The sequence below is a fragment of the Schistocerca piceifrons genome, chromosome 1, assembly GCF_021461385.2.
Source record: "Schistocerca piceifrons isolate TAMUIC-IGC-003096 chromosome 1, iqSchPice1.1, whole genome shotgun sequence".
NCBI lineage: Eukaryota > Metazoa > Arthropoda > Insecta > Orthoptera > Acrididae > Schistocerca > Schistocerca piceifrons.
In genome coordinates, this window is record NC_060138.1 from 232,997,053 (window position 1) to 233,019,691 (window position 22,639).

Sequence of the window (22,639 nt, forward strand, 5' to 3'; positions counted from 1 at the left end):
AAGCCATTTCCTATATTCTTTGTTTCTGTTTTCCTCCAAGTCTTTTCCTTGACATACCTTAGCAACTGTACATTGTATAGCCTAAAAGTAAATTTTACAAACTAAAAATACTAAATTCACTGTTTTATAAAGCAAACAAATATTGTCGTAAGCCATGGTGTATGACACAAGAAACACACTTCAACCCATTTGCAGATGACACAACCATAATGACAGAGAATGTACCAAACTGCAGTCTACAGAACTCTGTGAACACTTCATTCAAAGAATTCCTGGGATTACACATTAACAACACTCTAAACTGATCAGCTCGTATTGTTGACCTATGTAAAAGACTGAATTTGGGAGCATTTCCCATTTGCTCAATTTCATCTGTTCTTGACTTGGACTCAGTCAAAGCTGTGTACTTGGGATACTTCCATTCACTTATATGGAATCACGTTCTGGTTTCAGTAACAAACAAATAAAACTTTTATTGCACAGAAGAGAGACGTCAGAATTATGAGTGGAGTGCATCCTTGATGCTCTTGCAGAAACTTATTCAAACAACTGGGGTCCTCACAATGCCATGCCAATACATATTTTTCACTAATGTACTTTGTGAACAATAATATACAATGCACAGGACAAACAGTGAAAATCATGATCATGACACAAGAAGTAAACATGATCTTCACAAAGATAAAAAAGTCTCGGCATTGCACAGGACAGAGTACATAATTTATGTTTAAAAGTACACAATAAACTTCCAGTTAATGTTAAATCAGTAATTGGAGATATGACTAAATTCGAAAAACAGCTAAAACTTTCTCTTTTGAATAGTTCTCTCTTTTCTTTACAAGAGTTTTTTGACAATGTGTAATAATTAGTGAAATGTGTTTAATTTTAAGCATTCCTGTAAGAAATGACTATATAGCACTGTATATCAATTGTTGACAATGCTTTTATATAAATTAGAAGAAAAGCCTTATCATTTGTTTGTTTAACCAGCATTACGACTGTTGTCATTTGAACACTTGAACCTCATGTATTCGTTTACATATGACTTCGATGGTAAGTCTGATGACTATTTACAAATGGTTATTATTCTAATAATCTGACGCTTTCTACATCCCAGCGGTTCACTCGCATCAAGGATCCGTGGAAGTCGAAAGTAAATAAATAATAAAATAAATAAAAAACAAGCGTTGTGCGCAATGAGACATGTCTTCCTGTACCATCAACATTCTTGTCTCACTGTTCCCAATTGAAGACATTTTTCAAAATGGCTCCAAAGAAACGTAGCCTACGGCAACATTTTAGCAGAGTTTGTTTCTGTGTTGTGAAAAGACAGTCTTTTGTGTTATCAAACAAAAGTTTTTTAAATATTTTATTGTCTACACATGAACAAAAGACTTAAAAATAATAAAAATTACTTTTCTTTCCACTTAGCACTAACATACTAACGAAAGAAATCACACGACCAATATCTAGGCTGAAACATAGAAATGTAGAGAGTAAATGATAATGGTTACCTCACCTGCAGTTCTTACATACAGCTGATACTAAACTTCCATAGATAAACCAAATGTCGCACTGTTCTCACTGTTCACCACAAGGAATTTGGAGCACAGGGATCCCTTTCTTGAGGTCCTATCAAAACGGTTTTAACCTAGTTTAGCTTCGCCAGTACTATGAGTGGACGATGTAAGGCAAAAACAACAGCGGACCTGTTTCCTGAAATTACATGCCACTTTAAGGCTCAGTCATGTCATTTAGAATGTTCCTGTAAATCAAATCATTTTCTAATGTCCAATCTGGCGGCATAATTTCATTAGCATCTTCCCCAGATACTCTAACTGGATATAATAGCGTGTTACGTGGCTTCTGATCTTACTTTAAGGAAGCTCCAGGTCCGAAATAACCGTAGTGAAAGCAGTGATTATGCGTTTATGTAATGTATCTCAGTAATCCACTCTGTTGAAGTTTATCGCTGTAGTAATAGCTGATTTTAGACATACGCCAAATTTACATGTTTGGGGAGGTGTATAAATGTTTGTGCAAGTGTCAACATGACATTTACCTACCCCACCGCTTTTCAAGTTTCTATCTTTTGCCTTAGCTTTGCTCTGTGAGCGTAGTAAGCATGTGGTTGTGGCAGGGGTTGTGTGTTAATTTTTGTTTAGCAACTTAGGCGGGGGGATAGTTATTTTGTAGCAGACTAAAGGGCTACCGTGATGTTTCTTCCAATTTAAGTTGTAGTAATAGGCAGTTTATTTTTGTCATTTGTCTTAATATAACAGTAAAGCTACGTCAACGTCGAGTTAAGAGAAACCCGTATTGCTGCGTATTCGTGGTTAAGTGGTGCATATACATATAATGAAGGAGAAAAGCAACCCCTAAGAAACAATTTAATACTCACATGCACAGAATTCTTAACCCGTCGATTGTTCAAATTTCTATCGAACATGTCCGATGCAGAACTACAGGAAGAGGAACGTGAAGTCCTGTCATCGATTTACGATGGCGATCCGGCCTTTCGCCAGCTCACAGCCACAACATTTCAGTATAAGGTGAAAAAGATTTTCCAAAAGCTTAGTGTTATTTTTTTATAGGTAAAGTGAGCACTTTAACAGGAATCGTTGTGAATTTCTATCCCCATAGTACGGTGATGATGGAGACCCGAAGACATTTCTCTTAGAAATATCGTGGGGTGAAACATATCCGACCGAAAAGCCGAAGATAAATATGGACACTTTTTATAACAAGCACATGTAAGTATGTTTCTGTTGGTACTGTGAATCGCCTAAAATTATACCGCTGAATAACAAAGATGTGCTTGCGACGAACACAATTTCAATTATATATTTTGATTACTCCTGTGACTTGATTTTAAATTCTGTAACTTTGCAGTTGCACTGCACGTAGTAACTGCGGGCTTCTAGTAAAGGATAAAAGATGTTTCCTGCAAATACATTGCCTTGTTCAGTTTTGTTATATAGGGTGATCATAATAGCAATACCATATCAGTAAGTCTTGTTGGACGACTTTACAGATTGTGTTGCAGCTCTTAATACTGAATTTTAGTTGCACCTTGCAGCACACATAAGACATGAGGAGTGACATTGCCCTGAAACTCCTTAACTCTGGAATGTTTTCACATGACATCACACTGAGAATTTTGTTAATCTTTTTAAACATCATGTTGATCTCATTCACCATTTACACACAACTATTTTGAGTAACAGTATTAATGCATTTGCTGACTTGAATAAAGTAAGTTTGGTTTTTCTGGTTCATTTAAACTGTAGATTGGCTGATTAACCCTAGAACACTAAAGAGGGTAAAATGTTACATTGCTACTAAACCATCATACATTTTACTACTACATCTTTCATTCAAATAAAGTTATAATTTATAGCTTATGCAATAGTTGATTACAATTGTAAGGTCTACAGTGTAAGGTTACATACAAAATAAGTACAAAATATCCCACTTTACACCATATACTGACAATACCAGATTGGTGGGAATACCAGTTTGGCACCAACTGCAATCATAAATTTTAGGAGGTGTGAGTAATCTAGTTTTGATTAGCAACAGGTGCACTAGCTATTGATTCTTCCTGGTTTACAACTGGCAACATGCAAGATACATCTGTAACAGATGCCAGCAAAAAGAAATAGCAATCATTTTGTGTAATATCACAGTAGGTGATAAAATGACCAGTTCAGAATTTAGTCATATTTATTACATGGATACCTACATGTCTTAATAGTAAAACTGCCAAATAGCACTGTCCCAATTTTGATAAATTCTGGTTTGAATGCTGAGAGGCATTTATCTGGTTATTAGTCGGGCAACAATTTCCTTATTTTCTGAAATCTACTACTTAGTAAAGACCTCGGTTTTATATGCATCTAGTATGTAGGTCTATTGATATAACGTATAAAAATTAGGATACATCATTCAAATCTTTTATGAAAAATGTCAACTTTCCATGCTGTGCTTTAAATTAATCATTTTTTTTTTCTTTTTAAAGCCTAACAGGGAAACAGTACAGACCTTGACTTTTAACTGTTTAGCCCTAGAATGAAGTGTAAATAGTAATGAAATCATTTAGTATTGCAATGAATAGGTCTTGCCTTCACTTAAAGATGACTCCATCAGAGAAAAACGTCAGATTTGAAGAACTTCAAAGCCATGGGAGGGGTATGTAGTCAATCGAACATCGACTTGATTTTTTACTGAAATATTTGCATATCTGGTAGCAACCTTAGGTGCAAATGAGAATATCCTTCCTCGCTTTATTCATTGGCAAAGAGTAAAATGAAAATGGCACTGACACATAGTCTGCCACCCACATTCAACACTACAAGGGGTTGGCATATAAAAACTGTGTATATCCCTCGAAAAATTATTCTTAAAATATTTGTGGTTGATCTACAGGTTAGAACAGTAAACAGGTGAGAGCTGAAAATAAGTGACAATCATTTTCTTAATGTATATGTTGTAACTGTTAAATGTCCCTTCAGTGTAAAAAATTACAAGCCTTCTTGGGTGCACTAAATTGGTGTTGTATACAGTATTGTTTTCCTTAACATCTTGATACCAAAGATGAAATAAATGATCTTAAAAGTGAGAGATATGATCATCTTATAGTACTTTATACAGCCATGCACTGTGACTTTGTAATGATGGGACATTTACATTACATATAACATTGGAGAATGGATTCTGAACAGTATTTTTCCTACAGGACCTTGAAAGGAATTGTGATTCAGCAGGAGATGTGCAATTAATCTCAACATTCCTAAATTCTTATGATATCTGGGAAATGTGTTCTATGTACTAGTTCTCACCATATTTGAAAACTGCCAAATGCCCCACATGCAGCTGTTCCAACAGAGCATTTTCACGAGCTGCCAGAGCACCAGTGGTCCCATTTGCATGTGCTGAAATTCTCTTCATTAGAAAGGTCTTAGTAGCTGTGACTACAGCTCAAATTGTACGGATGTTTCTTGGAGAACAAGTAGAATACAGTTAGGACATTTCCAGGACCACAACTGTGCTGTGCATTTCTAGTCACTGATATGTGAAAATGGCATTTCATTTTTTTCTTTGCCAGTGAATAAAGTGAGGTAGGATCCTCTTATTTGCACCTAAGGTTGCTACCAAATGTGTAAACATTTCAGCAAAAAACTCATGTTGAGATTGAGTTGTCTATGGACTCCTTGCAGGACTTCGAAGTTTATCAGATCTGATGTTTTTCTCCGACGAAGTCATCTTTGAGTGTAAGACCTGTTAATTTCAGTGCCAAATGCTTTTCGTTATTTATATGTAATGCTAGAGCTAAAGAGTTACAAGCTGGGATCTGTGCTGTTTCCCCTTACAAAGTTAGGCTTTTTTAAAAAATTACAAAATTTAAAGCACAGCGTAGAAAAATGTGTTTGTCAACATTTTTCATGAAAAATCAGTATGATGTATCCTACTTTTTATACATTATGTTCTAGTGGCCTACATACTAGGTGCATAAAAACTGAGGTTTGTAGATCAGCTCATTACTAAGTACCGGTAGTTGATATCTGAAAATTGGTGCCTGACTAATTACTGGATACACATCCTTTAGCCTTCAAACTTGAATTTATCAAAAATTACGATGTATAGCTATACATGTATCATATATGATTGAATTCTGAAATGGTGACCTGAGGATTCACAAAAATGAGCTTGTCTAAAATAACCCATAGGGAAAAGCAATGCTGATGTTGATATAATGCAACCTGCCACAGTAGTAGGGGCATTTCAGTTTTTTTATATTTTTAGGCATATTACATTTAAAACTTAAAGCCTCTTACACCGTTTAGACTGTAGGTTTAGCTCATATTTTGGAGTAATAACAGGCTTATTATATGCCCAATAAAATGAAATTTACAGAACGTTGTCATATGCCTAACAAAATGAAACTTACAGATACTGTCCCTCAGATTTCAGAAACAATTATAATTAAAATTGATCATGTAGACTCACTTCATGATTAAATTGGAGCTTAGGAGTTCTCAATCAAAAAGGCACTGTTTCACAGTTTCAGTTTGGAAGAATTAGCTCAGATTATTGGTATGTGACTAGAACCGCATGTCCAGATTGCTGACAGTCAATTAGAATAATTTGGGCAATGCTGCCAGATACTTTCCTCTTACCCTGGGGGGGGGGGGGGGGGGGGAGATTTACATCCCTAACAGGAATATGTTTTCATGTTTACTGTTACACCAAATCTTGCGACAGAAATTTCTGGTTCTGGCTGTTAATTTTGTTATATTTGGAAAATACATATAATTACCTTTTCACTTCATATGCTACTTTCACTAGTTTCTTTAAAATTGAAATATACACATCATGTCCAAAAGATTTTGAAATGCCCCAGTAATAAAAGATATGCTTTTAGCCAGTGCAATGCATCATCAGTGGTTATATACCATTGCTAATGTATAATCCCCTCTTTTCCTGGGAGGGATGTGATTAAACAGTATTTTAACCTTCTCAAGAATCATATTTTGCATTTCCTTTTTTAGTGTGTTTCTTCTCCTCTTGTTTTGCCTCTGTGTGTGAGGATTTGGAACTGCATCAGGTCTGTGTCTTTTAGCCATTCTCCTTGTTCGCTGTCTGTCTCCGTCCCTTCACCGCATGTGTTCCTGTTTCTATGCGTTTGGGCACTGATGACCACACTGCTTAGTGCCCGAAAACCTCAAACCACACACACACACACACACACACACACACACACACACACACACACACACATTTCGATCTTGCATTTATTGGTACTTTGGCTCAACAGTTTTGATATGTTTTGTAGTTGTAAATTTCACATGGGCTTCATTATATATAATGTCTATCATTTTATTAATTTAACAGAAGTTTTTTTAGCCATGTTCCTCAGCATTTGGTGTCTTGATACTATAATGTATTCATAATATTTACCTTCTGAAGGTAAAGTTCCAGTGCTGCTGGTACATGGATAAAAGCGGGAAGAAACAAAATGTAGGTATTTAGCTGGTAGTTCCTTTCTCAGGGAAGAAAGAGGGTTAGCTGGATAAGGGTTGGAAAGGAGGAAAAGGTTACTCAAATCCTTAATGAGAGGAACCTGTGTGTCGTGTCTTTGTAATGTAATAGTTTTCTCAAGGGACTTTTCCTTTTGCAAGTATATTAGTCAGTTGTGAAAATGTTTGTGGGTACCTGTCACATTTAAGAATGTGCATTGAATTTGTGTGTTATTTCTATTTATAGAAACAGTAGTACGCTACACTTAAACTGTAAAAGCAGTCTTCTATTTTGATGGAAATTATTTAATACACATCCAGTTATCCAGCTGTTAATATGTACAAATTTTGAAAATCTTCACTATTTGTATGTTTCTCTTCCCCATCCAGATTACCAGAGGTGAAGGCACATATTGTATCTGAAATTGATAAAGAGGCTGAACAGTATTTAGGAGCAGCTATGACGTATACCTTGTTTGAATTTGTTAAAGAGAGAGCACAAGATCTGATGTCAGCGCAACCAGAAAGCACTGTAACCAGCATTTCTTCTGCTGTAGAGAACGTCTCTCTAGCTGACTCACAGGTAAGGCTGTTTGCCATCTTGCAGTCTTCTCCAATGTTTATTTGAACAATGTTTATAATGAGCTTATTTAGGACATCGGAACAGGTCTCTTGTAGATTTTATTTGCAGTTGAATGAGGCTAGAAACAGAACAGAATGGAAAAGTGAAATAGCGATTAAAATTGACACAGCTTGGACATAAATTATATAACTAGGTAGAACGAGACACTTCCATTGGTGATGACATTAGTGAAGTTGCTGTGGTGTGCTTTGAAGTCACTGGCTTAAATAAATGTGCCATGAAGAAAAGACTACTTAAGTGAATTACTACCAAACATCAGAAAGCATAATTGCATTCAGTTTTAGAAAAATTCTGGATATTTGAAAAACGATATACATAGTTTTTTTTTTTTTTTTTAGGTGTCCTCTACATATTCATATGACATTATATTTGTTTGCAGTTTGCCTTTTTGTGCTTTGTCCACCTCTAACAAGGGAACCATAAATGCTCCCATCACCGGTTTGCTTCATATTGATAGGATGTGTAGATCATGGTTGGGACTTTAAATATAGTAAATATGAAGATGCAACTCCCAACTGGTTTTGATAAAATTCCCCTTGGCGTGGCTTGTCTACCCTGGGATTAGCCTTCAGTGGTTTAGGCATGCTAGTATATTTCGTGGGATCACTATTACTCGAGAGGTCCACAGCCGAGTAAGCACATGCTTAGTTGCACAAATACATGATCTCTGGATCAAACCTTGCTGCCTGGACATTCTGTTTTTCCTCCTCCACCACCACATAATTGTAACAACAGATTTATTATGACTGTGCTGATCACCAGTATCACACAAATTGTTTATTATTTTTGTAATCTTTACCCTGAAAAATTGGATGTTTCTTTAAAATTTTGGTAGTAATTTACCATTATAACAGTGTTGGTGCAGGTATGTTCCATTTCACCAGGGAGTGCTTTTTTTGGTATCTGTGCAAGTGTTTGAACTCACCAGGTGGTTGGGGAGTTGGTTAGGGAGAGGCATTGGTCATAGACAGTGATGAGGTAGGCGATTGCTGAAGAAGGTAGGTGGTTGAGGTGGGGGACATGGACCTTGTCAGGCCAGGTGGTTTGTTTTTCTCTAGCCATCTAATGTAGGCACTCACAAGGCAGTTGGAAACTGGTGTATACATTGGCCTAATATCTCTCAACTGAGCTACTTGTTCACTTATTTGTCCCCTCTGACTGACAGGTAGTCGCTTCATCTTCAATGCCATGAGTTTGAAATTGTGACTCCAGTGATGTTGTCAATACTTCATCTTTCTCATCATCATCATCATAGATGTGTCCATTTTCCCCTTGGTGTGGCTTGTCTACACTGGGATTAGCCTTCAGTGGTTTCATGATCTTCCATGTGGAAGAGTAAGTACTTGGTTCATGTCGCGCCCTTCGTGTCGCGCCCTTCGTGTCGCGCCCTTCGTGTCGCGCCCTTCGTGTCGCGCCCTTCGTGTCGCGCCCTTCGTGTCGCGCCCTTCGTGTCGCGCCCTTCGTGTCGCGCCCTTCGTGTCGCGCCCTTCGTGTCGCGCCCTTCGTGTCGCGCCCTTCGTGTCGCGCCCTTCTTCCCAGAGCCTTTAGTCACAACAGAGGCATCTATGCTCCTGCAATCTCTCATTTCACCTGTCCTTCCAGCTGTCTAAGCAGATAGCGACCAACGGGGTCGCGGTAATGTTACCAAGCCCTCCTCCCACATTGCTTAGTCACTATCGTGTGCCAGATGTCAGGGGCTAAGTCCCTAGCACCAGGTGTGATGGTCTGCCTGATGCTTGTTTCTGAATCACACATCTGTAGCACTTTTGTGAAATACTCAGTTCCTTAGTCTGCCTCTTATCCGTTTCGCATTTTCAGTTTCCCCTCCAGGTGATGTCCCACTAGGGTGTTGTATTGTTGCCAGTTAGCAGTGTGTGTTATTTTTGCCATCCTCCTGTCTCTCTCTTCAACATTGGCACATTCCAGTATTATGGGCTATGGTCTGAGTGCAGCTCATAAAACTGTGGTCACATCCCCCACTGCAGGCCCTTCGTTGGGAAAATATTAAGGATATCGAACCTGAACTGAGCATAGTAGGGGATGTGAGAAGGCTCTTCTGGAACAGTTACCTTCAGGAAGGGATTGCCCCCCTCAGACTGCCTCCATCTCCTTCTGCTAGCATCATGAAGTTGCAACCTCAGTCACTGTGTGGCATTCAGGTCCCCAGCTGTTAATACATGCTCGTAATTGCCTGTTACAACCTGAAGGTCCTGTGCATTTGTTACTGTGTGGAGAGTTGCATACAGAAATTGTAATTAGGATGTTTAACTCAACACCTCCATCCCTGACTGTGACCAAACTTGGTATATTGATTGTCTTGTGGCAAATCATCTGCCTCACAAGAATGGCAACCCTTCCACTACACTTGGTGACTGATAGGCTAGTCCATCATGCTGGAGTGTAGTAGCAGATTTTCAGGTGACCTGCCTATGATAATTTGTCTGTGTGTGCAGGTGACCCCTGTGGCTTCAGCAAGCCACAGGGGTCACCTGCACACACAGACAAATTATCATAGGCGGGTCACCTGAAAATGAATGCAGGAATGCAGTTGTATTATCTTAGCAGAAGTACTATTAACATTCAATTTAATATTTGTATGTTTTCATACCTAAGGGCCATTCAGAGAATAGTATGACTGCCTCCACTAAGACCATCTTTTTTGTGAACTTATCTGGCACAGCTCTCACTGAGGCATTATTTCTTTGATTTTTGATGTTAGTGTTGCTAAGATTAAGTCCAGCAAACACTGATCTAAGTTCATATAGCTCTCTCATCAGGCTGCTGAGATGATTGCCTGCCATTTGCTGGAGTGTTACTGGTGCAGGCATTAAAGTGCTGCTGGCAGTACCTCTGCCAGTATTGGCCCCCTGTGGTGGTGGGGGTGAGTGCATCTCTGGCACTGTGGGGGAGGAGGGGGGGGGCAGCACTGTATGGAAGGGAGAAAGCCCAAGGGTTCTTCTGAGGTGGTATTGCCAGAAACTGACGGGGCTGCAGTTGAAACACCACCTTCTTGCTAGTTTTTGAACCAGTTTGCCATGACCACTGTCGTGTATTTATTTGCGTCTCAGGTCATGCATCAACCTCTGATAAGTCTCGCAGCTGTGGTAGTTTGCCGGGTGATTCCCATGGCAATTTGTGCAGATGGGGCAGTTATCCTGTCTTTTGGCAGAGCATTGTGAAGTCTGGGCCTGCACATTTAACGCTCTGTTACGACAGTCCAAGCAGGTAATCACCATAAAAAAACACACATGTCAGTCATTCTCATCTGTTTTTTACTGCCTTAACAGATATATCATAATAATGGTCTAACAGTTTGTAGCACTGTACTTGATAATGGCATAAAAGCTGAAATCTAGATAGTACAGAAGTTAAATACAGTAATACAGTCAAATTGTGGTTTATTCTTTTAAAAAATATTGCACGATTATTGCTCAACACCATTGAAAACATTTCGTGTAAGTTTGTTGGAGTGAAACACTGGAATTTTCTGTAAGTCACAAATAAGTATTATTCACAGGTTTTGAATACAAGATGGCCCCCACAGAAAGATTTATTGACTTTCACAATGTTTCTAGGGACAAAACTACTTAGCGTTTGTCAGAAATTATACTCAATGTGCTTGATGTTTGACAAAATAGTGAGCCAACATATGATGGAGCCTCAATAATGGCAGGAAAACAAGGTGTCTGCAAGCTCTATTTTTGCACCGTTATTCTCATGAACTTAATGTAGTGTTGTTACATCATCTAAAATTATCAAAGCAGTTAGGTTTTTCGTTTACAATTTATCATTCCATTTGTTTTCAGCAAGAGAACACAACTCTTAGAAAATACAAGATTCAGATTGCCCAAAACATGTATTACATGTTGGAATTTCAATTCACAGGATGTTCACACAGTATATCTTAAATACCATGAGTTGAAAGACATTTTCCAAAATATCAACAGTGATTATGAATATCAGGATGCAGAGTCATTCTGGCTTGATTAACATTCGTAACAAAACTCAATTTCTTTTCCTACTTTGCCTTTGCAAAAAATATTTGTATGTGTTGACCATCTCTTGGCACTTCAACACAAAATTGAATGTCACTTTAGTATGTGTAACGTTGAAATTAGAAGACCATCAGCCCCGCAGGGGGCTCACCACTTGTTGGTAAGTTTGTGCATAGCTACCACTGGGCCCCAGCCTTCGCAGCACCTCTTTCCTTTCCGTGCTGCTTGTCCACCCACCTCCTGTTCTTTTTTCTATCTTGGATATTTTTGGGGATACGTCTTGCAGTTTAGATAGCCCAGCATCGGAACAGTCTCTCGTCTGCTTTTCTTTCTTTCTTTCTTCCTTTGCTCTCGATTTCCTCCCCTTCCTCTACTTCGGCATTTGAGGTTTCTTTTTGTTCTTTTTCATCCTTACGTTTTCCTGAAGGCAGGCCCATGCATTTGACGTGTAACAGGTGACAGTTAAGCATAATTCCTAGCACCGGACTGACAGGTAGGGGTCACACTTACAGACCAGGCCCATGGGGGTGATTGTCTGATCTGTTAACTTTCCCATTGCCAGTTGGTCCCTTTGTTAGGAGTTTGGGAGGTGTGGACAATCATCTAAAGTGGGTTAGCCCCCTCTGAGGGGGCCCCAGTTGGAAGAAGCACCATTGGAGACTTGGGCAATCATGAGGGATTTTTTTCACAGTGAGCCAATCACAATCTCGGACTACATCTAGAAAATGTAAACGGAATGAGACTAAAGATTCAAAGACACTCTCAGCTGCACCTCAGTTCCTTGTGATATCACATTCCGAAGGAGGTCAGTTCTTTGCTGCAGTTAACTTTTTTATTTTTCAGAAAGGTGTTGATCCAATTGCAGGCCCTGTGAAATCCTGCCCTCACTTATGTAGTGAAACTTCACTTCTGGAGACTATCTCTGATTTTCAAGCCCAGCAACTGCTTACAGCTACAATCCTCCACGGCTATCCTGTTCGTGTCAAGGCCAATCAAATTCTGAATTCTTCACATAGTGTTATTTACACTTGGCTGCTTGATGATCTGACTCAGAAGAAATCCAAACTTACCTCTATGACCAGGGCATCACTCAGGTCCATTGGGTAATGAAAAAGATTGATGCAGTCGTAGTGCCTACATGCAATCTCTTTCTCACATTTGATTGAGTAGTGCTTCCATCAAAGATAAAGGCAGGCTATGAAGTCGTCATGGTCTGACTGTACATTCCAAACGCTATGCATTGCTACCAGTGTCAATGTTACAACTACACTCTCATGTTCTATCAAAACACAGCAAAATGTTACTTCTTGTAGGGATGCTCACAAGGGCAATTGTCTGCTCCTTCTTCCCGCTATATCAAATTGTAATGATGACCATTCCGCCTCATCCCACGAATGTCCCCTGTACCCCAATGAGTGGGCCATCCAGGAGATCCAGGTGAAGGAAAAAGTACGTTACCCTGTCTCTCACAAGTTGTCGGCTAGTCGAACGCCCTGCATTTTACCATCCAGCACTTAAACAGTACTGATCTTGCTACATCTCGCTCCATGGAGGACATGGCCACGCAGACATGCGACCTCCAATTCAGCATTGCAGTTGTAAAATTGCCCAGATCACAGTAGCATCCTCATCTTCTCCTCCTACAGCTTCCCAACACCAAGTCTTTGCCCGCGATGGTGAAATCAACAGCTGCTCAACCAGCAGGCCGGAAAGGACAAAGAGAATATTTCCACAAAGACTTTCTACAACCCTCCAGCCAACAACCTTTGGTGTCTTCATCTGACAATCACAAAGGCTCTAAGAAATCAAATAAAGGCGAACAACCTCCTTTTTCCCCTAATCTTGAGATCCTCTTCAGTGGTGTGCTGCATGATAGCCCACCCGACCGACCACCATTTCACCAGTGCGCAGCACCTACTGTTTTTCTGCCCTGAAAACTGCAGGCTGATTGGGGAGAATGTCAACGCCTCTAGATTTCATGGAACTGGATCCTCCAGCCTCTGCACTCGGTGGCATTGAGTCTTTGAAGGCTGGCACTCGGCGGCCGCTGTGGTGACTACCCAATATTTGTTCCCTCCTCCCTGTTCCCCATTATGACTCTTCTCCAACGAAACATTCATGGCATTAGATCCAACAAGGAGGAATCACTGCTGCTCTTGGAATTCCGGTTCCTTGTTACTTTGTCTCCAGGAAACAAAACTGTGTCCTTGCAACTGCTTTGACCTCTCATATTTCCTTCTGGTTTGCTTTGAGTTCCCCCTGAGGACGGCATTCTCTCTTGGGGATTCATCCTGCTCATCTTGGATGACATCCCATATCCAAATCCTCTCACTGAACACCTGGCTGTAAGCTGTTGCAATGCGCAGTTCCCTTCCACCTTTTATCTTTGTTATGTCTACTTCCCGTACTTCCCACAGTCTTTTGCTGTCATCAGAGCAGACTTCCTCCAGCTTATTGGTCAGCTCTTTCACCCCTTGCTACAGCTTGACAACTATAAGAACAGGTCAGAAAGATACCCTCTTGGCTGACCTCAATCAACTAAACCTCATCTGCCTTAACACTGGAGCACCCACATTTTTTTCAGCCTCCACACACACCTCTTCTCATTTGAACCTCTCATTCTGCACTGCCCAGCATGCCCGTTGCATATAATGGTGTGTTCTGTCTGACACATACTTCAGCAACCATATCCCATGTGCTACCCGTTCATGGACTCCTATCCCATCTACGTGTAAACCTAATTGACAGCTTTCTAAGACCAACTGGAGACTCTACTCATCCCTGTCAACCTTCAATGAACATTTCCCCAGTTGTGATTACCAGGTAGAGTAACCTTATGAAGGTTATCTTTATCGCCACAGTACATTTAATACTGTGCTGTGTTCTGGTCCCCTGGTGGACTGAGGTATGCTGCAGTACAATGTGCATATGGAGGCTTGTTTTCTGTATTTTTAATTGCCATCGTATAATGGAGAACTGTATTCATTGTAAACAGTTTTGTGTGCAGTGTTGTCGCATTCTTTGGGGTAGTAAAAAGCTAGGTAGATTTGATTTACTCTTTCTTTTAACAGTTTCACTCCATCTTCCATCATGTGGGGCAACCTCTGTCGGCTCTATGGGTCCAAGTTCCAGTCCCCAATTTCTAGTCTTGTTGTAGCAGATGTTGTCGTTGTGGACACTGTCGTTATCTCCATCACCTTAGGCTGCTATTTTGCAGAGGTTTAGAGTTCCACCCACCATCACCCCACTTTTCTCCCTTTGAAACAAGTGGAGGTGGCTCAAGTGATACTCTTCTCCACTCAGAATCGTGAATGTACAATGCAGTCTTTACTATGAGGGAGCTAGATCATGCTCTCACTTATCCAGAACTTCCAACCAGGACCAGATGATGATTAGATCCTGATGTTAGAGTGCCTTTCTCTTGCAGGCAAGCACTTCCTCCTTCATACGTACAATCTCATTTTGAAAGATGAACATTGGCGTAAAGCCACTATCATACCCTATCAAATGTCAGCAAGGACAAATACCTTCCCTCTAGCTACTACCCATTTCTCACACCAGCTGTCTTTGCGAGGTGATTGAGTGTATGATTCATGGCTGGATGGTATGGTGGCTCGAGTTTTGCAAACCACTAACCACTGTGCAATGTGGATTTCAAGCACACCGAGTGCAGTTGATGATATCGTCACTTTGTCAACCCATGTCATGAATGGTTTTCTGCAGAAATACTAGACTATGGTTGTGATTTTTGATTTGGAGAAAGTTTAACACACCTGCTGGAGGTTTGGTATCCTCCGTACTCTATACACGCAGGGTCTCTGAGGCCACCTGCCCTGTTTCCTTCAGGAATGTTTAAAAGACAAAGTTTTCAAGGTAGATGTTGGTTTGGCCTTGTGGGACACCTTTATCCTGGATAACAGATTGCCTCAAGGCTCCATCCTGAGTGTCGTCCTCTTTGCTATAGCTGTCTCTGCAGCTCCCTTTTCGTCGATGTCAATTTAAACTATTGCAGTTATCCACGGACTTGTCTCCTTCAGCAGCATCTTCAACGATGCCTCGATTGGCTTTATTCATGGAGCATTGACAGTGGCTTTCACTTTTCCATTGACAAAAGTGTTAGTGCGAATTTCTGGTGGCGCAAGAGGTTTCCTCCACTGTCTTTACATCTTGGGCCTATTGCTCTTTCATTTGCTGAAACTACAAAATCCTGGGGTTTGTGCTTGATAGAAAACTTTCTTGATTGTTTTGTGTGTCTTACCTGGCCGCTCGCTGTACCTGGCCTTGAATGCTTTGTGTGTCCTCAGCGGTACTTCCTGGGGAGTGGATCAGGCCATCCTCCTGTTTGTGCCGATCCCTTGTCCATTCAAAATTGGACTGTGTGTTTTTTGTTTATTCATCTGCATGTCCATCCTTCATACACCGTCAAAATACAATCCACAATCCACCATCATGGAATACATTTGGCTGTTGGTGCTTTCTATGTAGCCTGGTTTAGAGTCTCTATGCAGAAGCTGCTGAACTAGCACAGACATACTGACATGATCCTCTCCTCAGTGGATACACATGCTATTTGTCTGACATGCCCGGCTATGCATCCTATGCCCTCTTCTCTGTTACCCCAGAGTACACTTTCGGCTACTGCTCTGACAGCTTAACTTAATGCAGCCCACCACGTTCGTGATGGGTGTGAACCCTTCACCATCCTGGCTTTTTGCGGCGGCCCGTGTTCATCTTGGACTTAATTTCCTTCCCAAGGAAACTGCTCTGGTTTCGATATATTACAGTTGCTTCCCAAGGAAACTACCCTGGGTTTGATTAATCACTGTAAGTTTCTCAACCTTCGTGCAACTTAATGAGAGCACCATCGTGTACACTGATGACTCTAAAACTGACCGTGGTATTGGGTGTGCATGTGTCATTGGCACCAAATTATTGTCAGTATCGGTTTCCAGAATGCTGCTCAATATTTACAGCAGCAGGATTTTTAATTGTCATATGCTCTGATTCTCACAGTGCCCTTCAGAGCCTGTGGGCTACACACAGCCTATCCCTTAGTGCAATAGGTCCAAGAAAGCTTCCACTTGCTCGTGTATTGGGATAGCTACTGTGATATTCATGTGGATTCACGGTCAGGTTGGTCTGGCCGGAAATGAGGCTGCTGATGCTGCTGCCAAGGCTGCAGTCCTCCTACCTCAGCCTGCTAGCTCTTCCATTCCTTCTGGTGATATAAGTGTTGCAATTTGTCGGCGTGTCACTTTGGCGTCACCAGTGGTCTTCTCTTCACAAGAACAAGCTCTGGGAAATTTAACCTCTCCCAGTGGCTTGGCCAACCTCCTCTCAGCCCTCAGATCATATTAGCTAGGTAGCATGTTGGGCCTGGTTTTTTAACCATTGCCATTTGTTAAATGGTGATCCCTCACCACTTCTTGCTCATTGTCGTCACCCTTTGATGGTTTGCTATTTCCTGACCAAATGTCCTTTTTTTTTTTTAACCACTTATGCTCCAAGGTACGTTTTCCATTAGAGTTATCGGCCATTTTAGCAAATGACACACAGGCTGTTGACTGTATTTTATGGCAAAAGACATTTAGTCTTTGGTTCGGGATCTCCACTTTCTCTTTGGCATGTTTTGTGGACCTTTCTCCAAGAGGAAGTCCTTGTTTTTAGATCTCTTTCCTTCCATTGATTGTGCTTAACATGTAGTCACTTTTAACTTCTTTTTCTTATTATTGCCCTAAGGTTGTGGCATGGGCGCTTATAACCTCAGTTGTTTTTGCGCCCTTAAACAGAAAACAAACGAAAAGAGGCCATCAGTTTGTTAAAGAATATGACTTCAGGAAAAACTTTGTCCTCATGTATTGAAAGCTGTAACAAATTTCACAATGTAATAAGTGCTGGTGAGCATTACTCCCAGTCCATTAAGATGTTTTCTTATGATAGTGCAAATGGATGTGTGTTTTGTTGATCTTCAGAGTATTCAGTTTAGAGAGTTGCTTGATAAGAATCAGTTTGAAAATTATAAATCAAATTTCCCAACAATGAAGCTGAATGGCCTTCTCAAAACTGACCAATTCTTCTACAAAGAATGACTGGAAAATGAGTTAGGAAACATTTACATTGACAAACACAAATACGAGTGTTGACTGAAAAGTAATGCCTTCACCTTTGTAACTCTTCAACAGTTTGCGGACTTGGTATGCGGCAGGTACTGGCTTGTTCCGTAGGCTCTTCTCTACAGCTCCAGTTGGCGGGAAGCCTTACTGTTGAACGGTTGTGTTTTACAGTGTAAAGTATGGAACCCTGTGCAGACGGTTGGTCAATGTGATTTAAGCAACATGCAGTCATTGAATTCTTGACAGCAGAAGGTGTCACCCAATGGAGATTCATGAGAGACTGAAAGCAGTCTATGGTGATTGTGCTGATATGAGTGCTGTGCGTCTTCATTCTCATAACACGGGAGGAGTTCCTGACAAATTTCAAGTCGGTGTGCTTTCATTTTAGGAGTTGGCATCCGGGATACCCATCACGTACACATGTTGAGGCCCATAGCACTTTGAATTCTTCCCGTGGTGTAATTTACGCCAGACTGCTCAATGGTCTAACTGAGGCCGAAATCCAATCTTACCTCTCTGATCAGGGTGTCATTACTGTCCATCATGTAATGATACAGTGGTGCTGCCGTCCAAGATCAAAGCAGGCTATGAAATTATCATAGTCCGACCATACGTTCCGAACCCGAGGCGCTGCTACCATTGTCATCATTTCAACCACACTAGAAATTCTTGTTGCCACCCAGCAAAATGTGTAACCTGTGGTAGGGATGCATACAAGGTCGATTGTCTGCCGCCTCCTTGCCGCTGTATCAACTCCAAAGGCTACCGCTGGGCCCCAGCCTTCGCAGCACCTCTTTCCTTTCCATGCTGCTTGTCCACCCACCTCCTGTTCTTTTTTCTATCCCTTGGGGAACATATCTTGGATATTTTTGGGGATACGTCTTGCAGTTTAGATAGCCCAGCATCGGAACAGTCTCTCGTCTGTCTCTCGGCTGTCCAAGAGATTTGGCTCAAGGAAAAAGGTCATTTCCCATGTGCTATCCGTTTGCTGACTCCTACCCCATCTGCATGGACACCAGAATGGCAGCTTACTAAGGCTGATTGGCAGCTTTACTCCTCCCTGGCAACCGTCGAAGAACAAGATTTCCCCAGTTGTGATGACCAGTTGGACCATCTCACCATCATTATTCTTACTGCTGCAGAATGTTCATTCCTCACACTTCCTCTTCACAACGTCATGTCCCAGACCCTTGGTGGACTGAGGCATGCCGCAATGCAATTCGGGGACGGAGACGTGCTGTCCGCATTTTTAACCATCACCCTATGCTGGCATACTGCATTCATTATAAACAGGTGTGTGCAAATTGTCGTTGAATTCTTTGGGATAGCTAAAGAACTAGGTGGATTTCATTCACTAGTTCTTTTAACAGTTCCACACCTTCCAGTGTCATGTGGCCAACTTCATACGGCTCTCTGGAACCAAGATCCATTCCCCCATTTGCAGGCTGACAGTAGTTGACGATGTCATCGTGGACCTTATTGTTATCTCCAACACCTTGGGCCCCCATTTTGCAGAAGTTTCGAGCTCTTCCCACTGTCACCCTGCCTTCCTCCATCGGAAAAGAGCGGAGGAGGCTTCAGCGATACCCTTCTCTTCTCCAAATCGTGAGTGCTACAATGCCGCCTTTACTATGAGGGAGCTCGATCACGCTCACAGTTTATCCCGATCCTCCACCTCAGGGCCAGACATCTTTCTCTTGCGGGCAAGCACTTTCTGTGTAACACGTACAACCACATCTGGGCAGAAGGCATATTTCCTGGATGCTGGCACCCCCTGCGGGTTTGGGGGTTAGAATAGGCCTGTGATATTCCTGCCTGTCATTAGAGGCGACTGAAAGGAGTCTCAAACATTTCAGCCTATATGTGATGGTCCCCTCTCGGGTGTGACCTCCATATTTCCAAATTTTTCCAAAGAGCGAGCCAATTGGGGAAGGACGCCTGACATGGTGCATTGTGTCCATCGTGCATTTAGACCTTTAGCAATTTTTCTCGTCATCGCATTGCCGTCCTGCTCGTTCTCCATCTCTTGGGCGAGGATACATTCCTGGGTGCGATTTCCACGATGCACTGTGCAGTGTTGCTTTTGTGGAGACGATGACCATAGACTTCCTTGCACCTAATATCCAGGACGATAGCCAATCTGTTATGGTGGGGCCACCATGTACCCTATTAGTTGTAGCTCCCTGACAACACAGGGATCGCTCTGCTGATGCCTGCACTGTTAACCCCCCCACATATGCCAAGGAGTAGATGCCTATCTCCCTGGGGCATTGGGGACTCCCGGCCATGGCCATCCTGCCAGGTGACCCTTGATGAGGCTGGGTGGCGCCTGTGGGGAGGGCCCTTGGTCGGAATGGGTGGCATCAGGGCAGATGACCTGCAATGAAGCGTGGTACATCATCTCTTGCTGGTGGCCAGCAGTCTCTAAGCATTCTCAGCCTCAATTCAATGCTCAGAAATACAACTCCAAATCGTTCCCCTCCCTGGGCACACCGTGGGAGCGTACAGCTCAGGATGGCAGTGACACTTATTCGCCCTGGTTCCTAGTTTTTATGAGAGCTGATGGGGAGACTTTCATGTCAACAAAGCCTCAGTTCTTCATAGAACATTTAGAGGACAAGTTTGGGGAGGTGGAGGGCTTGTCCACAATGTGCTCTGGGTCAGTATTGATAAAAACGGCATCCTCTGTCCAGTCAGGAAGATTACTTGCTTGTGACAATTTGGGGGATGTTTCAGTTACCATCACACCCCAGATGAGTTTAAATATGGTCCAGGGTATTATTTTCCCTAGGGACCTCCTTTTGCAGTCTGATGACGAGCTGCGTGCCAATTTAGAGCATTGAGGTGTTCATTTCATATGGCGTGTTCATCGGGGACCGAAGGATAATCAGATTTCTACTGGTGCCTTTATCTTGGCCTTTCAGGGTGACACATTACTGGAGAGGGTCAAGGTGATGGTCTACCACTGCGATGTCAAGCCCTATATCTCTCCCCGATGCGGTGCTTTAAGTGCTGGAAGTTCGGCCATATGTCTTCCCGCTGTACTTCCAGCCTCACATGTCGAGATAGCGGACGCCCATCACATCCCAATACTCCATGTGCCCCGCCATCTGTGTCAACTGCGGAGAACATCATTCACCTTGCTCACCAGACTGCAGGATCTTACAGAAAGAGCGGAAAATCATGGAATATAAGACCCTGGACCAACTGACCTGTACTGAGGCTAAGAGGAAATATGAATGACTCCATCTTGTACGCATGACTTCCTCATATGCCGCCGCTACGACAACCATGATAGCCCCATCAGTTCAGTGAATTCCAGTCAGCTCACCGAGCCATAGAACTCCACATGCCCCCTTGCCTGTGGGGAGCACTACCCACCCTGTTTTTCCTGCGCCACCTACCTCAGGAGCAACACCCACCCCCCCACCCGTCGGGGATGTCTGTCCCCACTTCTAAGCCGGAGAAGCGTCCAACTTCTTCGGCTCCTCTCGCTCGCAAAGGGTCCCTTGGATCCCTCCCTTCCCACATTTCCACAAGTGGGAAGGATGACGCCCGGCAGTGGAATAAGTGCCCACAAGCAGCTGGTCATAGGGCTTTGCGATCCTCCTCCGTCCCGGAGACTGAATCGGTGAAGCCCTCCCAGCCAGTGAAACCCAAGGAGCAGCGAGAAAAGTCAAAGAAGAAGAACTCTAAGGCGAAGGAACTCGCGGTGGCGCCCACTCCACCGTAAGCTACAAGCTCTGCGTCTGAGGGCGAGGTAGAGGTTCTGGCATCCGCTGAGGACGTAGATATCGCCGGACTCTCTAGACACAATGGATGTCACTCGCACAGGTACTCAGTCAGTGGCAGCAGGTGACCCAGTGGCATAATCTGCCTCCTCGGTCCCTTCACGCCTTTCTCGGCCATGGACAGTGTCATCCTCTAGTGGAACTGCAGCGGTTTTTTCCACCATCTTGCTGAGCTGCTACAACTTCTCAGCCTTCACCCTTTCCTCTACATTGCTCTCGAGGAAACTTGGTCTCCGGCGATGCGAACCCCCGCCCTCTGTGGCTATCGGGCTTGTTATAGGAACCGGGCAGCTTATGAGAGGGTATCTGGTGGCGTCTGCATCTATATCCTTCACTCCCTTTATAGCGAGTCTGTCCCTCTACAAACACCTTTAGAGGCTGTCGCTGTTTGGATGTGGATGCCTCAGGCTGTTACTGTCTGCAGTCTCTATCTCCCACTGGATGGTGATGTCCCGCAGCATGTCCTGGCTGCGCAGATAGCCCAATTGCCACCACCTTTTCTGTTACTGGGCGACTTCAATGCCCATAACCGTCTGTGGGGTGGATTTGTAGCAACAGGCTGAGGCAGCATCATTGAGCAAGTATTGGCACAGTTCGACCTTTCTCTTTTGAATAATGGTGCCTTCACACATTTCAGTGTGGCACATGGCACGCACTCAGCCATCGATCTTTCGATCTGCAGCCCTAGCCTATTACCATCTGTCTAATGGAGTGTGCATGACGACTTGTGCAGTAGTGACCACTTGTCAATCTTTCTGTCACTGCCACAGCGTCACTCTTCTGGGTGCCCCTGCAGATGGGCTATGAATAAGGCTGACTGGGACTTGTTCACCTCCATTGCGAATATTGAACCTCTTTCCAATGACGCCATTGATGCGGTGGTTCACTCGGTCACCACCGACATCATTACTACCGCAGAATCTGCCATTCCCTGTTCTTCTGGGACCCTTCGGCAGAGGACTGTGCCTTGGTGGTCGCCTGAGCCGCGAGCCCTTGTTCTACTAGGTCCGCGTTGCGCTATAATTGGCTTCCGGTCGCAGCAGTCGGGACTGATAAGGCGCGCTGCGACCGCGTGGTG

At 42.7% G+C, this 22,639-nt stretch overlaps 1 protein-coding gene across 1 annotated transcript in view; it reads left to right on the forward strand.

Annotated features, from left to right (window-relative positions):
• The first annotated feature begins 2,094 nt into the window (after positions 1-2,094).
• LOC124792249 (RWD domain-containing protein 4) overlaps positions 2,095-22,639 on the forward strand; it is a 30,164-nt gene continuing 9,619 nt past the window's right edge. The window contains exons 1-3 of the mRNA XM_047257925.1: positions 2,095-2,552; positions 2,644-2,753; positions 7,410-7,602. Coding sequence (XP_047113881.1) covers positions 2,448-2,552; positions 2,644-2,753; positions 7,410-7,602 — 408 coding nt within the window. The 5' untranslated portion in view covers positions 2,095-2,447. The remainder of the gene's footprint in view (positions 2,553-2,643; positions 2,754-7,409; positions 7,603-22,639) is intronic.